This window comes from Tiliqua scincoides, chromosome 4, assembly GCF_035046505.1.
Source record: "Tiliqua scincoides isolate rTilSci1 chromosome 4, rTilSci1.hap2, whole genome shotgun sequence".
In the NCBI taxonomy this organism is placed as follows: Eukaryota; Metazoa; Chordata; class Lepidosauria; order Squamata; family Scincidae; genus Tiliqua; species Tiliqua scincoides.
Window position 1 is genome coordinate 123817392 of NC_089824.1, and position 22723 is coordinate 123840114.

Consider the following 22723-nt stretch of genomic DNA (forward strand, 5'->3'; position numbering starts at 1 on the left):
TCTTCACCCATCTACCCTCTTGTATTTCTAGGAAAACACACACATACAAAAACATACCCAGCAGCAGGTATTTAGAAAAAGAAATTCAGTTGTGTGTCCCCAACAACATATTCATTTTAATATTATTCCTAACTGTTGCAGAGAAGGTGTACTACTCTTAATTTTTAAAAAATGGGCCATCAATTAAATATGAGCAGATTCAAGTGCCTTACTTTAACTGTGTGGATTACACCCCTTGAAAAGGAGTACATTCCAAAATGCATCAGGAACAAATTAGATTGCCTTTTTCCACATAAGCTTCGGCCTCAGTCCTGCATCTCTCTTTGATAGCTGTTTGATCTCTCTCATTCCCTCTTATATTTTCCACTGCTCTCTCTCACCCTTTCCCCCTGAACTTCAAAGAAATATCTGGAGAGAAGAGATAAAGTAAAACAAAAGATTAGGAATGAGAATGAGGCTACTATTTACCCCTCAATTTCCATAATCAACAGCCCAGTTCTATCACCCATCATTTTACACTATGTAGCCATGCTGACAGACCACTAGCTGCATGCGATGGTGGGGGTATGTGTGTGACCAGATGACCTGGGAGAAGTGTTTTTACTTACCTCTCCATAGGCTGCCTGACTGTCAATGGGTCTTCTCACACCTACATACTCTTTTGCTGGTGTAGGTCTAAGGAGAGGCAAAGACATGTTGGGGTTGGGAAAATGGGGATAAGATTCCAGCAAATGCCACTGATGCCAAAATCCACCCCCTCTCACTCCCTGCCTGCCCTGCTCCTCCCCCCAACTCCCATCACCCGGCCCCACAGACACCTTGCCTGCTCCAGGGTGGGCTGGGTCCATCTCTGGTGGGTGCATGGAGCTTCTGGCCAGCAGCTCTGATGCAGATGACAACAGTATGGCATTATGACACTATAAGTGAACTTACAGCAGTGGATAGAAAAATCCATGCCATGGGCCCTTTAAAAGATTGGGCCATAATGTCAGACTATTTAAGTCTATCCTATTTGTGGCAAACTACCTGCTCCTGTGCAGCTGATTGAACTGACTATCCCACACACTATTCTAGGGGCAGAGGCAGATTTCCAGTGTTAGAGAATGAGGGCCTGATCCAGAGCCTGGTGCACCGGCTTATCGCCAGCGCACACTGTCGCAAACGTGCAAGAAGGCACATTTGCGAGCCTTACCAGGGGCCCAGCACTGGAGCTAGCCCTGCATGAGCCTGCACTGGGTCAGCTTTGGCACTGAGCCTGTGTTTCATCACCCAGAGCTCACCCGGACCACTGGGTAGTGGAGAGGTGAGTGGGGGCATCAGGGGAATCAGGGGGAGGCATTCCATGGTGGGGGGATGTGGGGGGAGGTTGGGAAGGAGGCATGGTGGGGAGGGAGTGGGACCACTGGAGTTCAGCTCCACCTGATCCAGAGCCCCGTGTCGGGCTGCACAGCACAACATGGGAATCCTTGATTCTGTGCTGGTTGAAGAGCCGCTGCAGAATCGAATAGCCCCATTGCGGGGCTACTTCCCTTACCCGAGGGAAGGGGGCAAATGTCCCCTTCTACCAAGGTAGCCATTTTGGCACTGTGCGCTGGGAAGCTCAGGATTGGGCTGTGAATCTCTTGGTGATTATGGCAGCCTGCAATGGCCAGTCATGACGATTAGATGTCATAATCCAAATTACTGGAATATATCCAAGTGTTTATTTAAAAAGAAGGTTCATATTTATAGAGTTGTATTCCAACCATCTCTTCTGCAAACAGATGGTACTTCCGAATGCACAAGGGGCGGCAGTACTCACTGATCTCCGCATAACTCCAGAGTTCTCCATGTTGCATTGAATTTTTCCTTAGAGGTTCCTCCAACCCTCAAGAGAGGTTTTTAGGATGGTGCAGAGAGTTATCAAAGAGGGAGAAGGAGAACAAGCTCACTTGTGTGTGCAACCCTTAGAACATGACATATAACATTTATAAAATCTATTAATCAACTGTCTGCCACAAGGTGCCCATGTCCATATGCATTTTTAACCACTTAACCAACCAACCAAATACAAATTAAAAAATCAGTACAACAAGAAAAGAAGTAGTATTTCAGCTCTGAACAGCTTGCAGATAAGGTAATAAAGATATAGCTGCAGATGAGTGGTGCACATGCCACAAGTATTAAATGGCCAAACACATTAATCAACAAACCATCTCCACGTAACTGTACTCCTGATCCTAAAGATTTGTGTAGATCTACAAACTTACAGGGTCAGCTGAAGGGCCCTGAAATTCTAAGAAGGAACAAGGCATCACAGTAAACATTTATCTGGATTTAGAAACAGATCATTTTGATATTATATAATGGAATATAGACAAGATTCCAGTAACAGCAAAACTCCACCCCGGTATTATTTTTACCTGCGCTATTTTTATTTTGCAGTGTATGCCTGTGATGTCCATTCCTGCAGCCGCCTCCCCCCCAGGGGTTCCCTTCCTCCTACCCGCCGCTCGGGAAGAAGTAGAGGCAGCAGTCCAAGTTCTGGGTATGGGATTTAATTTAGTCAGTGCTTTGACATTCATGAGTCTGCGTTCCCCTCTCCTTAACAAGACTTTCTTCTCATAGCCAACCCCTGTATTCTCACCGGTCTCTCACAAACTCGACGTAAGGGAGTGTCAAGGCTAGATACCTCCAAACGCCCACTTCCCTTGCTTGGGTCTTTCCCCGACACGTCTAGGGTTCCTCCGGGATGGTAGGGCATTCCCTTTCCAAGCCCTCTTCCTCGCCCTACGAAGGGACTGGCTCCAAGGCGTCCCTCAGGTCGTGTTTCCCTGGGCTCTCTTTCTCCCTCTTCCTTATCTCGCATCCCTCTGAGGCAAAGGGGAGTGGCCTCGTTCCTTTCACGGGCCCCCTTCCCTTCCTCCCATCTCTCTCCTCTTCTTATACTTCCTCCCCAACGCCTGCCTACACCCTCTTCCGGGCCTCTCCTTTCCACCCCTCCCATTCTCAAGCCGACAGGGAATCCCCGCCCCTCCGCAGCGCGCCCCTCCACTGACCCGCTGGGTGCCGCCGTCACCGGCCACCCCCAACTCCCCGCTGTCACCCACGTGGGCGGGAGGGGTGTCCTGCCTCCCCAGCAGTGGCGATGTTCCCGCATGGGGTCACATCGCGGTGGAGGCAGCGATCCCCGTTGGTGCCATCGGCCTCCCAGCTGCAGGTCCTGGGCGTCCACCCCAGCCACACAGCCCCCCGGAGGAAGCTGCCCTGGCCTCTTCTCCAGGTGAGCTCCTGCGGCCTGGCCGGGTCCCCACGGGTGCGTCATCCCCATCGGGGTTCGCGCCCCCGTGACAATGCCATACACCCAGGGAAAAGGGAGCACAGAAAGCAAAGCTGTTGTCTTGAATCCTCCAACCTTTATTTCTTTGCTTTTTTAAAACTTCATGTAAACAAAGCTATGCTAAACAAAGGCTGTCTTTCTGATTTTCTATCCTGCAGCTTTACTGGGGAACTAGAGACATAAATTGGATTCGGTCTGCCACTTCCACCCAAGACTATTCTGAAACTACAGTTTCGCTGACTGCCTCGCCAATGATTCATGAAAGCAGAATACATTTCTTCTTTCCTTTTCTGCAGTTTTGCTAGCGCAATAGCAGTAACACTAGGGTGGTGACTGAAGATGTCCTATTTTTAGACAAGCACCCACAAAACAGCTTGGATTCTACATTTGGGTCTCCCACTGAAAATTCCCCCCTGTCCAGATTAGACGTTTCCTAATAAAAGGGCAGCATTTCACATATGTGTGGCTTGTCCCATTTTCAAAATTACATTTCCAGGTATCAATACTAGCTCCTTCTTCCCTAGCAAAGGTAGACCGGCAATTATCCTGCCTGTACTATGATCCACAGTCGTCTGTCTGTCACTTGCTTGCTTGGTGTTGGAATGCTGGCTCCTATTACAAGGCAAACTTCATTACTCAATGAAATTCGCCAAGAGAAGTAGAAGTGATTGATCTTCATACTTCACTAGTATGAAGGGTCAGCCTATTCCAGATTATGCACACATACTTATTAGCTGGTGTAGAAAATACTTTTTTCCTCTGCATAAGGGTAACCAGCAACTGTTACCCTGCACATGCCTGATCGCGTCTGATCTCAGAAGCTAAGCAGGGTCAGTCCTGGTTAGTACTTGGATGGGAGACTGCCTGGGAATACCGGGTGCTGTAGGCTTATACCATAGTCTTTCGAGACTGAAGGTTGCCAACCAAGCGTAAGTATTGACCTTCGTTTGGCATGTGCTTACATAGATAATGTATGATCTAACTTATGGTAACACTTTTCCCGTCTTCCAACCACAGAAGCTGCTGCCAGACATCTGGGAGCACCCACATTCATATGTTATATTTGTCCAGGCTGCAACTCTTGGGGAGGACTAGTATGTACACCTGTTCATTTTTCATAAACAGGCTGCCCAGTGCAGTTTGTGTGTAAAGATGTTGTGATTTGTCAAAAGGGGGAGGGTACTTGGGGGGAAGGAAAAACAAAACAAAACAGTAGTAGTTTGAGCACTGGACCTAGAAAATCCAAGCTCAAACTTCCCCTTAGTCATGAAGCTTCCTAAGTGACCCTGGGCTGGTCATTGTCTCTCAGCCTTATCTACCTCACAGGGTTGTTGGGAGGACAAAGAAGGGGAGGAACCAGGTACACCACCCTGAGCTCTTTGAAGGAAGGGTGGTATAAAAATGTGAAATAAGTAAATTTCCCTACTCCGACTTGTTTGAAGCCAACCTAGATCCATTTTGCCTATAGCTTCCAAACACTGATTAAGAACAAATTTAGCTGCTTGAGTGTGCTTAGTTAAAGATATAGAGTTGGGTGCTATCAGTATACTGATGACACTCAGTCTCAAATCTAAGGATAATCTGGGTCAGCAATGTTATGTAGTTGTTAAACAGTTTCTATGACAACAGCAGATCTTGTGGAACCCCATGCAATAATTCTCAGCAAGCAGACACAGCAAATTCAATTATCGTGCTCTGAAAGATCAGCAAGATCTTCAAGCCTCCTTGATTAACATACACAGTCCACATCATCTACAGCCACCAACAGGTCCAGTAGAATTAACAGAGAACACCTAAACTTTCACAAAACTTTCAGAATGCACAAAACTGGAAAACAAGAAGCTAGTGTAACTTCTAAGGGACTGAGCGATGAACCCAGAATTCAGACCTAGATCCCCAAACTGCAATATGGGGATACTAATGTGGAGGATCTCAGTGGGGATCTACCGCACTAACAGCCCAATCCTACCACCACTACCCTGCATTGACTCGGCTGCACCAAGAAGACTCACATTGCATTCTATGGTGGGACAGCAGTTGGAGATGTCTCCTCAGAGTATGTGAACTTTTGTTCACTTGACCTGGAGAAAGCTTCCACTGTCTCTTTGGGACTCTCTGGTCCTGCATGAGCATTTCTGCAGGTGCAGGACAAAGGTTTGTTAACAGTTACAGAAAGGGAGAGTCAGAAGATTCACCAGCACGCTTGTGCCTCCCAACTTCCCTACCCTCTCACTGTCCAGAAACTCTAAACTGTTCCAGTTCCTCCAGGCCCCATACAATCCACTGCCCTCCCCTACAATACTGTACCTTGTACTGGCAGATGGAAACCTGGCTTCCGGCCCGTGTGTGCACATGGCTGCCAGCAACTGCGCCGGTGGCCTCACTGCACTGGTGTACACAACAAAACTGCATGATTGTCATCAGAATCCAGACACTTCTGCCTGGAACCTGCCAGCTCTGCCAGCTGAATGCACATTCCACCGATGGAGAATTTAGTTTGGCCTGGACCAATTGCAATCCTATGCATACTTTCCTGGAAGACAGCCCCAAAGAGCACAGTGGGACTTACTTTTGAGTAGGCATGGGCAAGCTTGCACTGCAAGTCACTGAAGTATATACGTGAAACACTTTGAACACTCTGAAGTACATCATAAACACAAAATTACTGAAAAATGATCTGCCAATTCAAGTCTCTCTAGATACTATGGGTTTAGCACCAATGCTGCAGGGGCTAAGTGACAAAGGAATCATAGGGTTTTTGAGGCAGAATTATTGTGCAACTTCTACAGTATGACCAGTAAATAGCAGTATGCCCTAGCAATTATGTAAAATGCAGGTTGTGGTGGCAATTAACTAAAGATATAAACATAACTTCTAAGAGTCTAAAAAAGCCAACAACATACACAATTGCCGGATCAACAGAGGACTGTTTTAAGGCAAATGGAATATAATTTCAATTCATACGGCAGGCTATCACAAACTGCTTCATTTCCTTAGCTAGCAATTGTGTTATTGGGTATTTTTGTCGCTAGTTAGCCTATTTTTTTCCCGTGTCTGGAAGGGTCAGAACAAGGGCAGAGTAATACGCTGCACGGCAAAGTCGCTATCTGCAGATGCTGAAGGCAATCATAATGGCTGCAGGGCAGTTTGCCATTGTCCTCAACTGCTAAATACCAAAACACAGGCTACAGCTGAACATCATGTTCCCTTCTAAGCAACAGTATCCCCTTGTCAGCTTCCTCTTAAATTCTTCAGTTTCCCACAGGCAGACAGGCTTCAGTGAGGCAGCCATACTTTGGTAGCAATCCTATGCACATGTTCCTGAGAGTAAGCTCCAATGAAGAAAATGGGACTTACTTCTGAGTAGATAAGCACAGGGTTGTGTTTTTTGTATCATATCAAATGATACAAAAGGAGACTCAGTTCACCCAAGAGCATGATGCCATAACTCAGAGTACAGGAAGGTCATATAAAATGGCCTGGTGCTGCTATAATACAACACTTTAGTTGAAACGTGCATTTCCAAATATCACAATTTGAATGTAGAAAGGCAAATGGCATGGTGAAGCAGCTTACATGTGTGTCTGAAAGAAGGAAAATACTGAGTAGCAAATTTACACGTTTTGGTTCTGAATTTTCATTTTCATGAAGAGAAACAAAAGTTTCAAAATTTGGTTTTTACTACAAATGTCCTTATATAAATAATATTTTCTCAGTATCTTCAGTCAACAATGTTTGCCTCTGTCTCAGAGCCCAATCCTATCCAACTTCTCAGCACTGATGCAGCCGCAATGCAGCCTTATGGTAAGGGAACGAATGTTCGCTTACTTTGAGGAGGCCTTCATGATTTGCCCATCACCACCACCACCACAGAATGCAGTGTGTAACCCATTGGTATGGCAGCATCACCACTGGAAAGTTGGAAAGAACTGGGCCTTCAGTGTATAAAGAACATTCCACTATATTACAACAAAGGCTTTACTAAGTGCTGAATTCTTTTATCTCCTTAAACCAGTTTTCTTTGGAACATCAAGGGCATTCTCTGTACAAAGTAAATTCTATTTGATCCTACAATTAAAAGGCTTTTCATGGTGAAGCTGTTTTGAGAATCAGAGCATGTGTTTGGATGATCAGAAAACATCATATCTGAATGAACCATAAGCAATAAAACTTCCATAAAATAGAAAAGAATTACATTTTCTTTCCTACTCAAGCAGACAAATGTCCCTGAACCTTGATTAATCACCATTAATCACCATTCTAAAATCAAATGTAATTTATTAAATGTCTCATATGGTCTATATCTTATGTGTGTACATCTAGGTCACATACAACAGCTATGGGGTCTCTGAACAATCACCAGAAAGCTTGATTTTTATGTGCAGTAATTTTGGTTAAAGAACCAGTCTTGCTGTGGTGGATCTAGAGGTTGAGCAGTTGATCCAAACTTAAATTGATCTGGCCGTTAAGAAGAGAGAGTAACCTAACTTCAGTGAGATAGTTTGGAAATATGGAAATATCTGTCTGGAATTTCTTGCATTCTTTGGAGGCAACTTCCATTTGCTAAGATGTAGCAATCTTATGAAATTTCTTATGAAATCCCATGGCAGATTTCATGTTTGTATAATTATGGGCATGTAGAATGGGTATTTACAATCTGGGTATGTACAGTCTGAGATTAGCTGATCACTCATTATGAGGGCTGGGTCGGATTTTTTTCTGAATTGGCCATGGATGGCAGTTTTTTCACCTACCCCAGACTGGCAAGGGAGGGAAGATATATTCAGTAGGTTTCATGCATTTAATAAAGTAGCACAAATTAAACCCAATTGCAATCTGGTGTCTTCGTTGGGAGGTGCAGGTGTAAACAGAATGCTAGATGCAGGTAGGTGGCAGCGAGATCTTGTGGTTTTGCATGTGCTCCTTGAGGTATCTGGTGGGTTGCTGTGAGATACAGGAAGCTGGACTAGATGGGCCCTGGGTCTGATCTAGCAAGGCTCTTCTTATGTTCTTATGTTTATGTTAATGACATGTTTTTCCAATTCCACTCTTCTCTCCATTTTAGTATACATTTCACTGATTACTGTTGTCCCAAATTTCCAATAGGATTAATGGGCTTATGGGGGGAGAGGTTAACAGGGAGGGATTTGTGGGGTAGTCTGTAGGTGAAGGGAGAAAGAAAGTGCACTAGCGCAGCTTGTGTAAAAAATGTTTGTTGCATTTTATATAAAGAAATAAGAAAGTGTTAATTTTCTTTTAAAAATCAGGTGTAAGTAAAACTTTTGCTTGAAATAGCATGAACCAAGAACTACAATGGGTAATAATAATATTGCTACATCACTACTCACCATGTAAAGATAAGACACAGCAATGTAGATATTAAGATCAGAACTTGGTTGAACATTGCAGATTGTGTGCGCTGGATGGCTCTATGAAGGTCATTCTACATCAAAAGAAATGGAAAAGAAGTACAGTGGTCTGTTCTGGCCTGTGCGCTGGACATGCTTCAACTAATTATTTATACAGCATTTGGTATACAGACATACAATTCAATTACATCTACAGCATTGCAATATGAGCATATTTTACTTTTTGAGTAACTTTTTGGGTGCCCTTCTTATGAGAAATTCAAAACAAATTACAGGTGAGGCCTTGGTATCGGAGGGGGAATCCATTCTTGGACCCCTTCCCCCATGGATGCCAAAAACTGCAGATAAGCGAATCTGCAATTTTCGGTCCCTTATACCCTCTGAAGGGGGAGGCTCCAGAGGGCTTTCTGGAGCCCAGAGAAGCAGTGCACAGGGGCTCTGGGGCAGCTTCTGGGGCTTCCCCGGCGCTCAGAATGCCTAAAAAGACTAAAAAACATTACTTATGGTTTCCCTCGGGAAACCGGCAGTGGTGTTTTTCACCTCTAGGAACCATTTTGAAGCCTGAAGAAGCAGTGGGTGGATAAGGGGCTCTCTAGAGGGGACCGGAGCACAGTTAAGGTTGTCTTCAGAGGGTCCAGCTGGGGCCTGAGTATGGGTCAACGCGGATACAGGATCCGCGTGTAAGGAGGCCCCATCTGTATAAGCAAGATAGCACAACAAAGGAAAACTATAAGCTATTGGTCAATAAAACTACCAAGCAAAACAGATTCTAAAGATATGATACAATGCATTGCAAAAAAAATATGTAGTCTAAACCAAAACATTGGGCAACAATAAAGCCAGTCTGAAACCAGTTGAAATTTAAAGTAGTATAACTAGGCTTACCTAGAATAATCAAAAGGTTTTTGAAATAAAAATAATTTTAAAAGGTCTTGAAATAAAAAGGCTGACAGCAGGACTGGCTAAAATTGGAAGCTATGGTGACCTTCTAGTCAGAGTTATATAGAGTAGGCCATCAACTTGGCCCTTTCGGAATGAATGTCAGAAAACAAGAGAGAGACTAAGGAGTGTCCTCTAATAGAAGAGGATCATAGGACTGTGTGAAACAAAGCAATTATATGTTATAGTGGATATTCATGGCTTTAAATATAATAAGCAGCACCTTGAACTGGAATTGGCAGCAATTAGGAAGCCAGTTGGGAAGAGTAAATTGGAAGTAATTCACACTTTGCTATCTGCTCCACAGAAGATGGGGCATAGAATTCTATACCAGCTGAAGCTTTTGAAGTTTCAATGGCGGCCTTCATAAAGGACATTACAATAGCCCAGCTAGAAGGTTAACAATGCATGGATGATAGTAGTTTGAATCCTGTCGAAATGTCTGCAGGTAGCTTATCAGGCAACTCTGGTAAAAGACACTCCTGCTTTCCCAACCCCACCTGAACTTTCAAGTCATGATTTTTACAACACCTTACAACAACTCTGTTAGGTGGGGTAATAATCACTGTTGTTCCCATTTAGTAGACCTAAAGCTAGAAAACTGACTGGGGTTGCCCAGAAAATCCACAGCTCAAGTAGAACCCATTGAAGGCAGATGGAAATATTTTGTACGATCAGACTGCAACGATGCTACAATTTGTAAGGCAATACAATTGGCTGGATTCACAATATCAGCACATGAAATTGTTTTACCTCAAGTGCGAACACTGATTCATCTAGGTCGGCGTTGTCTACACTGAATGGCGGCAGTTCTCCAGGGCTTCAGGCAAGTATCTTTCCAAGTTCTACCCAGAGATGCCAAGGCCCTTAGACCTTCTGAATGGAAAGCATGAGCTCTACCACAGAGCTTGCCTCCTTCTCGTGAGCTTGGATTCATAATACAGTGCTTGAAATTTGCAGAATATCCAAGGGATACTAGCAAGAAGTTCAGTTAGTAGCACCATCATCACCAGGCTTGTCCTTCTGTTGCATAATCCATATGTTTATGCCTGCTCTCGGCCCCCATGATGAATATGCTTGGCAGATAACTGAAGCACAGCCATTCTTTGGCTGTGTCCCCATATTCTGCTTCTCTCAGGGTCTACATGCAAGCATGGAATCAGAGTAAAGTATAATTGGTATTTGCTGAGGTGACACCTCAAGGAATCTGCAGCAATGTGGTCTGAATGACTACATTCTAGCTGCATGAAGCCAAAAAATAAGAAGCAAATGAGCAAAGGGATTAATGCTGGGCCAGTGGTTCAATTATAAAACAGAGATAGTGCATACAGATTCTTGACAACTGAAACTAACTAAACTACAGGGAGGTAAAACAGAAGGTCTGAAACGCCAACAGCAAAATACCTGAGGCATTTCAAAGGCAATTCAAAAAGCAATTATGCTGACATACCTGAATCTAAGCCAACTGGCTCCCATTGATTTTCAGTGCCACTACGCAGGCTTGATTCTTAGCACCCTGGTTTCAGATGACTGCAAAATCAAGCTTTTATGTTGATTTTTGCATTGACTCATGCAGAGAAGAGCAAGAAGAGGTTTCTTGTTTGTTTTTAAAGTAATTCTCATCTGATTAGTTGTTATACTTACAATCATATTCTCCAAAGCATGTTTGGCAAGCCAACAATTTAAAAACACCGGAATAAATAGATTTCTTAACCTAGGCCAGAAAATCTGAAAAATGAGACCACAGTACATTAAATGTATCTGGCAATCAATCTGCAAACAACATACAGCAAAACAGAAACTGATTTAGTTTTACAAAACCAAATTTCAAATTTTTCTACTTCTGTCTGCTAGCCAGCGATTGGTAGGAAAATGGATAGGAACAACTCGAGAGGTTTCAGCAATTCTATTTTCATCTTGATTTTTACTTTTGATTATAGTTGTAATTCTCAACATACTTCACCAGGAAATATTACCGAACTAAGTTGGACTTACTTCTGGGCAGCTCTGCTTAGAATCAGATTGCCTGAAGAATGCAGTCTTGCAGTTCTGATTGCTTGGTTTGCAATTGTGGTTTATGTGTTTTGAAAGAACAATGAAATTGTATAATTTAACCAATTCTGTAGTCCTCTCCTAATTCCTAATTACCGTGTTTCCCTGAAAATAAGACACTGTCTCATATTTTTTTTTTTTTGGTTCAAAAAAAACACACTAGGTCTTAATTTTGGGGTAGGTCTTAAATTTTTTTTAATGTACAATCCACAGACATTCATGTGCAACAGTCTACATTTATTCATGTACAAAAATATACCGTACAAAAATATCCCCTCAGTGCCCAGGAGGATGCCTGCCTGCCTGTCTACTCAGAAGTTAGTCCATTTATAGTTCATGGGACTTAACTCCCTGGAAGGTGTGGAGAGGGTGTCCAATCAGTGCCCAGGAGGATGCCTGCCTGCCTGTCTACTCAGAAGTCAGTTCCTTTATAGTTAATGGGACTTACTCCCTGGAAGGTGTGGAGAGCCTCAGAGCCCGGTAGGCAGGGTTGCCTCACTTGCTGCTTCCCGCCTCAGCTCCTCCTCAGTGTCCTCTGCCCAAGGCAGCACAGCAGGTGCTTTCTAGGTGGTGCACGTGGGAGTGGGTACTTTCTAGGTGGTGTGCGGGGGGGACTCCCATCCACCCCCCGTCCCCCGTCCCGGCCCTGATGACAACTAGGTCTTATTTTCAGGATAGGTCTTATATTTCAGCAATTCTCAAAAAACACACTAGATCAGTGTTTCTCAAACTGTGGGTCGGGACCCACTGGGTGGGTCACGAGCCCATTTCAGGTGGGTCCCCATTCATTTCAATGCTTTATTTTTAATATATTAGACTTGATGCTACCATGGTATGTGACTGCATTTGGGGAAATGTTGCAGACCTGTACCTTTAACAAGCTACTATGTATATTCTCTTAACAATAATCGTAAATGAGACTCCTGGGTAAGTGTGGGTAGGATTGTGAAAAATTTTCCTGCTTGTTGATGTCACTTCTGGTCATGACATCATTTCTGGTGGGTCTTGACAGATTCTCATTTTAAAAAGTGGGTCCCAGTGCTAAATGTGTGAAAACCACTGCACTAGATCTTATTTTCGGGGTAGGTCTTATTTTCGGGGAAACAAGCTAATACAGTGAATATGGAAACTAGGGCTATCTCTCATTAATGAACTCACAGAAAATCTAATCAGAAGCAAGGCGCACCAACTTTCACAGAATGTACTCCAAGGTAAGTGCATATAGGATGCAGCCATAGGCATGCCTTTCAAGCAATTAAATTTAAATAAATGGGATTAAAAAACTCAACATTACTACTTTCTGAGATTAAAGAAATAGTAAGCAGTACTAAAATATTATTTCTAAAGTTTCTTATATGCTAGGTGCTGTATATAGCATTAGATGCTACATTCTGAACATAAGTAGTGTGTCAGAACAGACTGACTGCAAGCTTACAGTCTAAACTTGTAACACACAAACACTACCAACCACTTTTAGAAAAAGAGCAATTTCCATAAGGAATTAAAACATAATTAAAATAAAATTCCAGATCCAAAACAGATTCAACAGTACATTCAACAATCAAAATTTGCTCTTGTCAGTTTAAATTGATCCCTACCACCCAACCCAGTGGTTCCCAAACTGGGGCATCACAACACCCAAGCAAAGGAAATCACGGCGACATGATCACCACGATCATACTGCTGCTAGGGACAAAGGGCTTTTTGTTTTTTTTTACTTATCCCTGGCAGTGCCAGCCCTCTGGAGGGTGCGGGAGAGCCTCGGACTCCTCCGCAAGGCTCCTCAACCCTCCAAAAGCTTCAAAAAGCTATTGCAACCCACTTTCGCTTTTGTTATTACAATTGGGTCACAATTGTTTTTTTAAGCCGTTTTGAGACTTGGGGAGCCCTGCAGAGGCCTGCAGCTCTCCACATCCTCCAGAGGGCCAGTGCTGCCAGATAAGTTTGTTTTAAAATTAAAAAAAACAAAACCTTTTGTCTCCAAGCAGTGGCATGACTGTGTTGCTGCTTTCACCCCTCCCCTGCAAGCACTTGCAGTGGTTCCTAACCTCCCAGAGGCTTTTGGAACCGCTTACCTAACCAACCAATACTTTAACTGGTGAATCCACCCGTTAAACTAATTCAAGCTTGCAACGCTAATATAAATCATTATTGACTTCTTTCAGTTTGATCTTTATCTTATCTGTTTCCTGTAAAATAACTCATCAGCTAAACCAAATGGTTGTCCCTTTCACTATAAGAAAGGCAGATAGAGACTTACCGTAATGATGAAAGGAATAGCATTGATGATTTCCAACAAAAAGGGAACTCGCAGAACTTGCTCCCATATATTTCCCTTTAAAAAAAAATAATATAAGGCAAAATGTATATAGCACCAACCACCAGCAGTTACTTTGCACTTCAGTGTTAAGATATATGTTAGGTAATATGATAATACACCCACTATTTCATTTGGAAATATTCCCATCACTTATTTAGCAAAAGAGTGAAGGTTTATATCAGTCACACTAACATACATGACACTTCAAATATTATGAAAACATGCACATCGTAAGTAGTTTTAGATTGACAGGCATCCCCTCCATATTCACAGATGCCATATACACAGTTCACTTATCCATGGTTCTCCGCCCCCCGTGTGCCCATTAGTTCCTGCTTCCTGTTAGCATTCTCTAATTTCTCTCCTCCATCATTCCAGATGATTGCTACTCACGCTCTCTAGCATTCTATAACAGGTTGCAAAGACAGGAGAACTACAATTCAAGTTCAAGCGTTAATCAGCCTGCATTCCTGAGCCAGAAAGAGTCATGAGATTGGTTCATGTTCTCAGTCTGACCCTTGCTTACCTAAGAACAGATACCAAATCTGTACTCTTACTCCCTGTCCTGCACTATTCTTGTCAGTCATGACCTCCTTGGCTTTTCTTGGGAAAAGCCAGGAGGAGGGGAAAAAAATTCCAATAGTCAATCAGTAATAAAGCAAAAATTTCTACCCAGCCCCTGAATAGCAACCAGCTAATCTCAGACTACCTTGCATGTGGGTCGGCTGAGTCACATGCTCCACTAGCCTCGGAAGGTAGAGGATGGAGGCCATGCTCTTAATGTGCTGTCCTGGCGCTGCTTCTCAACATTCCAAGCACCAATCAGGTACAAGTTCCATCCTCTGCCGTGTGCAGAATGGAGAGTGTGCAAATACTGCGGGGGGGACGGGGGACGGGGACAGGGGGGACACGTTCTACAGTAGGCAATTTATGTAGTGTGAAAAGTCAAGAAGTGAAGAATTGACTAGTCAAGAAGCCAACTGGGATAAAAATAGAATTTTGGGGGTGGGGTGGGGGGAGGGAGGAGAATAATTTGCAATGTTTAAAAAGCCCCAAGAAATTTCAATTGTTGAGATTATCACTGCTTACATTAACATCAAAACGCAGCTAATAAACCTCCATGGAAACACAATTGTCTTTAATTAAGAGAAGCACAGCTTCCCATGGGTTAGTACATCAATATGAAGTATGGATTTGGACGAAAGTGGCCATAACAACTTACTTTATAGCTGAGATAGCTCAGGAGCATAGTTTCAAACAGACTTATCAAGGCCACCGACACCTGAAAGAAGCGGTATCTGTGTTTAATCATGCTCAGCAACTGAAGACTGAGCAAACATGAAATTAACATAGCTTTATTTTATTTTTATTATATTTTAATCCTGCCCTTCCTTCCAAGGGTGATGCTCTCATTCACCAAGTGGATCAACCCATAGATACAGGTGTTTGAAAACGGTGCTATTTATTTTACTCAGAAATAAACCCACTGTAAAACTTAGGCTATAGTCCTATCTTACTCCCCAGAAACAAACACCTCTACCTGTACAATGTGCTTTTCCATGCCATTGGTCGCTTCAAAGGAAAGTCTGCCAATAATTCAGAGATAAACCACACAGTAAAAGCAAGGAACAATCTTGCTGTATCAGACCAACACCAATTCAGTTCAATGCTCTGTTTTCACTACCCAGCCTGGATGACAACAAGCAGAGCATGAAGGCAATGACTTTCATTGATGCTGCAGTTGTTCCTAGCAACTGCAGCTTAGAGGCAAATAACCACTGTAGCAAAACCAATAGTAGCATATCCAACCCAAGTATAGATAAGTTTTCTACCAGAAGATCATTCATTCATTGCTGTGGACAACATAAAAGTTCTGTTCCGTAAACTACAGGAACTTTTTGCCAGGCAATGGTACACCACGTTCACTTCTGCAATGCTTGTGCAATTTTCTTGGGCAAGTCATGATGAACTTCATGCAAACTTCCCAGCAGAACTGAGTGTGGACTGTGGACTACTTAATTGCAAATAACAGATTCTGACTTAATTCAGGCAAGTTTTGCCATCTTCCCGCACTTCTCATAATAAGGTGCCGGAAGTGGTTCTAATTTTTTCTAGGTAAGCTTTAAACTAAGTTTTCAGAGTGAATGGGGAAAAGGTTTTCTAGCACTACTCTAAAAAACTTGAACCATTTGCAAAGTATAACAGCCAGAAAAGCTGTTGCTTCCCATATCACTCATTTGACACATCAGAGTAAATGAGTTCACAACCACACACTTAATATAGGTGGTACGGAAATAACTATATTTGCCACTAAGTGCAATTTTGTTTTTAAGCTGCAGTCGATGAGGATCTTAGGAACAAATCCAAGGTAAATAGCAGCCCAATTCAAAAAACTGTCTGCTTGGTTATGTGCCAGGCTTGAGTTCGCATATTCAAACTTAATTTGTTTATACATTAGGTTGTTTTTAAGATCTTAAAATGAACATTTCGACTCCATCACTGCAAACTAGTAGACCCCCAACTAACTCCATACAGCTATAAAAAGAGCTAAATGACTCAAAATAACGGCATATATTCACTAACTACAGGATATTGTAATAACTGGTATTTGCAGAAACGTAGCACTGTGTCTGGAATCTTGAATATGATTAGCAGGATATATTCTAATTTTGAACAAATGTCCCTGGCTAATGAAAACCCAGCATCCTGAACAATTGCATAATCAAGATTCAGCACAGACATTAGGAATTGTGACAGTATAAAAATAACAGTATAATAAAAAAAAAATGTTCAAATGCCTCCAAATAAATGCTTGTTCTAGTTGAACTGAATCATATGCTGCAAACACCCAGTTGCTTGGCATGAATAAATATTTCATTTTTGGTTTCACAAATCTTACTCCAATTGCCTCAACTGTTACTAGATGTTGTTGCAAACAGACCCATGAAATGTTTAAGGCAGTGTTTCTCAAACTGTGGGTCAGGACCCACTAGGTGCATCGCGCACCAAGTTCAGGTGGGTCCCTATTCATTTCAATATTTTATTTTTAATATATTAGACTTGATGCTACCATGGTATGATTGGAGAGCAAAGCCCCATTTTAGAACACTCTACTTGCAATCATTGGTTCTAGATAAGCACAGAAGGAAACGAACCGTCTAAGAAATTGGTACAACGTCTCTCAGAAGCTAAAGCAAAGGACCTGCAGGAACAAAGTCTGAAGAGACCCTCAGAATGGGAAGATGTCCAGTTCTAGAATATTGTGGAATTATAACTAGAGTAGGAAGAACTATTCAGAAAGAAGAGCAGGTGCATTCGCAGGGGCACTTCATGATACATAACAGCATTTACAGAATGAATAGCACCAATGTAACTCTTGCGTTAAAAATAAAACACTTTAATGTTATAATAATTCCTATTATTTTTATTAAGCATATTTATATACCACTTTTCAACAAGGTTAATGTTAGGAAAGAGTGCAATTTGTGATCGCTCTATTTAAAATGGTTATATCAACTCAAAGAATGTTATTTACACCGCAGGTCCATTGAAATCAGTGGAGCATATTAATTAAATTATTTGTCTCATTTATTACACTTATTTTTCTCTAGATCAGTTCTATTGTGCAGTTATTTACTGAATAAACCAAACTGTTAAATGTCATTTATTCAATGTTCAAAAATGAAAGTAATCACAGATGTCTAAATTTATTTAGTCAGCCTTGGCATATTTTTTAAGAACTGTTAGTTTTATGACTGTTTTAAGAACTGTTTTAAGAACTGTTTTAAGAACTGCTAGTTTATGAACTGTTGCCATGCAGAAAGGTCTAAATTCCATATGGGGAACTATAAGAAAACAAAGAACAAAATAATTATTATATGGTTAGGGACACTTGAAAACAAACCTGTATTACTTAGCATGAGCAACCACAAATGGCCACGTATTTAATCTATAAATATTGATTTCACAAACCATAGAAACCTTAATTAGGAGAGAAATTCCTACATCCAGGCATGACTAAGATATTTATTTATATCTTAGAATTATTATTTATGTATACAGCACTATGTGTGTGGTGTTTTACAAAGAGCAAAGGGAAGAAGCACAGACAGGTCCCTGCCCCAACGTCTCAGAACATAAAAATACAAGGGAGACAGCAAAAGAAGAAAATAGAAATGGATTTAGGAAAAAACTATGGAAGTACACAAGATTATTCTCATGTGTGCTATTTACAGTGTAATCCAAAACAGCACTTGGGATGGTGCAAGTCCCTTGCGCCGGCCCAGGAGGGTCACAAACGTTTGTGCACGTAAACGTAAAGCACGTTTGTGCCTTCTCACGAGCAAGGTGTGCTGGCACACAGAGGCTGAATTCAGCCTCTGTGGCAGCTTGCACGGCAAGCCTTGCATCAGTCCAGGTGGGCGGATGCAAGGCTCTGGGGTGGGTGGGGAGGAGGCGGGCAGGAGGCATGAGGAAAGCGTTTCTGGGTGGGGGGAGAGTGGGCGGCCCTGGGGGCGGGCAAGCGGGAAGTGGGAGGTGGGGCTGGGATTATGTTGGATCTCAACCCTCGTTCTCAGGGAGTTTGGAGTGGCTCGAAGTCACTCCACTCTCCTTGGACTTGCACCACCTACAGAGGTGGCGTGGGTCCAAGAAGACCCATAGGGGCCAGGGGAAAAGTTTCCCCTTGCCTCTGGCTGAGCCAATTCTGGGCCCTATCCTGCACTGGATACAGAGCAAGCCTCTTGTTCTGCCTGTTCCAAGGCAGGGTAGGATTGTGCCCTTAGGCTTAGTCACAGTATGCTACAGGAACTACAAGCTGGGCCAAAGCCTTCATGAAAAAGTAGGTTTTACAGAGGATTTCATGGAAATAAGGGAGTTTCTTACCAGTCAGCACCAGTATAATCTATATACTTCAGGCGGCAAAACTACAGTTGATACATTCTCTCAAATAAGCATGTGTTTTTGTTTTGTTTTGTTTTTTTCCTGGAATGTTATGTATTAGCATTTGCAAGAACTGTATAAAATTGTAGGCATACATTACCTGTAGTCCCCATAAAGGCAGGCTTCTGTTTACCCAAAAAATAGGCGACCTGTTAAATTACAGTAACAGAATGAATGCAACTCTAATCAAATGCTATTTGAAAACCTGTTCTGAGGGCAAGATAAACTATAGAAAATGTTGCTAGACAACAAAGGTTAAGTAAACTAGCATGGTCCTCTGTGTGCAAACTAGCTGACACTGAAAATATTTCTCCATCCTTAAAATGTTCTGAATGCAGTCAGGGAACTTTAGAAAAGAGTCTGTGGTGTGATGAGCAATCATGGAAGATTTTAGAAAATTTATTTATTTATTTCTATCCCGCCTTACTCCCCAAGGCGGCATACAACAATAATAGAAATAAAACCATAAAATCACAATTAAATCACAAGTTAAAACAAATTTAAAAAATTCAACCCATATAATAAATATTTATTTATTTTGATGGGTTTTAATTTTTTAATCTGTATTTCTTTAACGTGAGGCAACCTGGAAGACAATTGGTTTAATTTCAACCCAGCCCAGTTGAAGTAACTGAAATGAATGTCCTTCCCAAGACTGGGCAATCCAGTAGAATCACCTGTTTCGCATCAAGGGGAACAGAAAGGGAGTTGCATCCAGTTCTCTACTTCTGCCAGTGGTGAAGCACTACTGTCAACTGACCAATTCTTTGGCACTGCACACAAGGCTCCCAATCCAATCTTGCCACTAAAACACAGGCACTGGATGTAGAGACCCAGCACCAGCAAAAGGGTACATGGTACCTATTTAGGTGTGCCTTTCTCTAAATCAGCTGCATCTGCTCAGAAGCAGGTGCATATAAAGGACTGCAAAGATGCGATCTTTGATGACACAGAGGATAGCCCACTGGACCAATAGTGCAACACATTGATTATTATTTGAGCAATATCATTAAAATGCACGTCTGGCTTGCAGACATCTTCTCTTCCTTCAAACTATTTTTAAAAACTTGAAGGACTTGCATGAAAAAACAGGATGCAAAGCATCACAGAGCTGGGAAGTCTCCTAAGAGGCTCACTGCCCATGTGTATCTGTTTCATATTAACCTGCCTAGGAGATTATTTGAACTATTCTGCTATTTCCATGGGATTTGAACAGGAGAAATTCCTAATGGATCGCATTTCTGACTATTCCTTTTCTATACCAGCTAACTTGATGCCCTGAGTTGTGGACACCTGATTTACAGATGTCCAAGTCATAGATGGATGTGTTGATTCTTTTGAACAGGTGCAGTATGTCCTTGGTGGTTCATTTGCACAGCTGCAACAGAGCAGTGCTGGCAAGAGCTGGCTGTTTTGAGGTACGTAAGTTCTGATTTCCTGAGAGACCTCAGGATTGATACTGGTGCATATATTGGAGACTAAGGGTCCAATCCAAAGGGCCGCTTAGGCTGGTACAAGTTGCTTGCACCAGCCCAGATGTGTCACCAAAGTGCCATAAGGTACTTTTGCAACACTGTGGGGGGAGGCAGGCCAGCACATGGATGTGCGCCGGCATCTGGAGTACCAGCACCCAGTAAATTTGTGCCTCAGCTGACTTGGGGGTCTGGGGAGGGCAGCAGAGGGCGGACTGGGGGCATTCTGAGGCAGGAGTAGGGCAGGCAGCGGGTACGCCAGTGGGAAGATTGGGCCTAGGAGGACGGCAGGACCAGGATTCAGCACTTAGGCCGGATCCTAACCCCCCTCCCAGATGGCCTGGCCTCACCAGGCCTCTCGGATCTGCAACCACCTCTTTAGGTGGTACAGATTCAAGTAGCCCCATTCAGGCTGCTGCTGTGTGACATGGGATAAATGATTCCTCTTACTCTCAGTTGTGCCACAGTCAGCCCCAACTCTGCACTGATACTGTGATGGCCTGGTGGCCTGCCTATTCCAGTGCAGGTAAGGACTGGCCTGTTCGTGTATATCATCCAAGCAATGCAACAACAATTTGGAAGAAGCACAGCTTAAATTGACATCAATACATATATTCTTTAGAACCAATATATGATAGCATTTAAAAATATTACTACTATTGTAAATAGAACTTTAAAAACTTACCAGTCTATCTTTGCAGAAGTGGAATTCTTTACAGAAGTGTAGTTTTGATTGGAACAAGTCCGGTTTAATTCCTTGCTACCAGGTATCCATGATGCCAAATGTAAAATCCATTTTCATTTAGAGAACAATGCAACAGCACAACAAAATGGTATAGTGGAGAGAGAGAGAGAGAGAGAGAGAGAGAGGGCAAAATAATTAGCTTGTTGTAACCAAAAAATGGTTGCAAGATACAATGTAGGACAATCTAACTGCATCTTGTCTCAGGAAGGGAAACAGTTGAAAATAAGCAGGGGTGACATTAAGTGTACCAACATGAAAGACATAACTGAGGTGTATGCTTGGTTTTAAAAACAAAGGGCATTTAAACTTACAACCAAGACAAACGTTTGTATATGACAAAATTCCTGAGAGAAACAAAAAAAAAATGTCGCTGGACTGAAAAATTCAACTTCCTGAGAATCTCTGCAATAAGAAAAGCGGTAAGCTTCTATTGTTGTTGGGAAGGTTTGCTTGTCAGTGTATAAGCAATATCTGCTGAAATCTCAGAAACTAGAGGAGGAGAGACAAAACAAGTTTTCTAGGGATGGGTGGTTTCAGTACCTCCATAAAGCACTTTGACATTTCCTTGAGTAGAAAAATGAATCATGAATCAAAGGGCAACTCATCCTCAACTTTGCAGAACTGATGCAAAAAGTGAGAACTTATGAAAGATTTGCTCAGTTTGCATAAATTGACTCAGGTCACAGAATCAATCAGCTTTACTCATCATCTAATGCAGGGGTGCCCAAACCCTGGCCCTGGGGCCACTTGCGGCCCTCAAGGCCTCTCAATGCAGCCCTCAGGGAGCTCCCAGTCTCCAAAGAGCCTCTGGCCCTCCGGTGATTTGTTGGAGCCCACACTGGCCCGATGCAACTGCTTTCAGCATGAGGGCAACTGTTTGACCTCTCGCATGAGCTGTGGGATGAGGGCTCCCTCCACTGCTTGCTGTTTCACATCTGTGATGCAATAGCAGCAGAAAAGGAAAGACCAGCCTTGCTTTATAGACCTTGAGCTATTGCAAGACCTTCATTCATTCACATAAGTTCATCTTTAATAGTCATTTATGTAAACATATGTAAATTTATTCAAATTTGAAATGTAAATTAATTCTTTCCCCCCCCCCTGCCCCCAGCACAGTGTCAGAGAGATGATGTGGCCCTCCTGCCAAAAACTTTGGACACCCCTGGTCTAATGTTTACAGTGGTGGTGCTGGTGTATTTATCTTTTTAAAAACAAATCCCAGGTTTCTCTTCTCTCATATATATGGAGAGTACACAAGCTCCTACTTTTATCAAGTCTCTTCTGCCTCTGATGATGTCACATGCAGTATTTGGAAGTAAATTTAATTTAATCATAACACTCAAATTTCAAGATTCTGCAGACTTAAAATTGTACACGGGTGATCCTGGCCCCTGTGCTGCCCAGGGCCAGGACCCCGGCTGGCCTCCCTCCCACCGTCCAACGGCCTTCGAAACCAAAAATAGTGATTTTTGGCCTTCTAGTCTCAGAAGTCTCAGAAGCCCTTTGGAGGGCTGGGGAGAAAGGTGGCGCTGTTCCTGGAGTAGATGTGAATTTTGGATTTGCCTA

The 22723-nt window shown here is 42.7% G+C and overlaps 1 protein-coding gene and 1 pseudogene across 4 annotated transcripts in view; one reads left to right on the top strand and one right to left on the bottom strand.

Moving 5' to 3' along the window:
- Positions 1-22723, bottom strand: part of KCNT2 (potassium sodium-activated channel subfamily T member 2) — a 255724-nt gene that overhangs the window by 111973 nt on the left and 121028 nt on the right. For 3 of the 4 annotated variants that reach the window (XM_066624750.1, XM_066624749.1, XM_066624748.1), the window contains exons 4-8: positions 19041-19089; positions 15222-15281; positions 13940-14014; positions 11272-11355; positions 8668-8762 (exon numbers count right to left, since the gene is read on the bottom strand). In XM_066624750.1, the coding sequence (XP_066480847.1) occupies positions 8668-8762; positions 11272-11355; positions 13940-14014; positions 15222-15281; positions 19041-19089 (363 nt within the window). Of the gene's footprint in view, positions 1-8667; positions 8763-11271; positions 11356-13939; positions 14015-15221; positions 15282-19040; positions 19090-21097; positions 21173-22723 lie in introns of all 4 variants that reach the window. The other variant, XM_066624747.1, reaches the window with a different exon arrangement.
- LOC136650038 (5S ribosomal RNA) lies at positions 4092-4208 on the top strand (annotated as a pseudogene).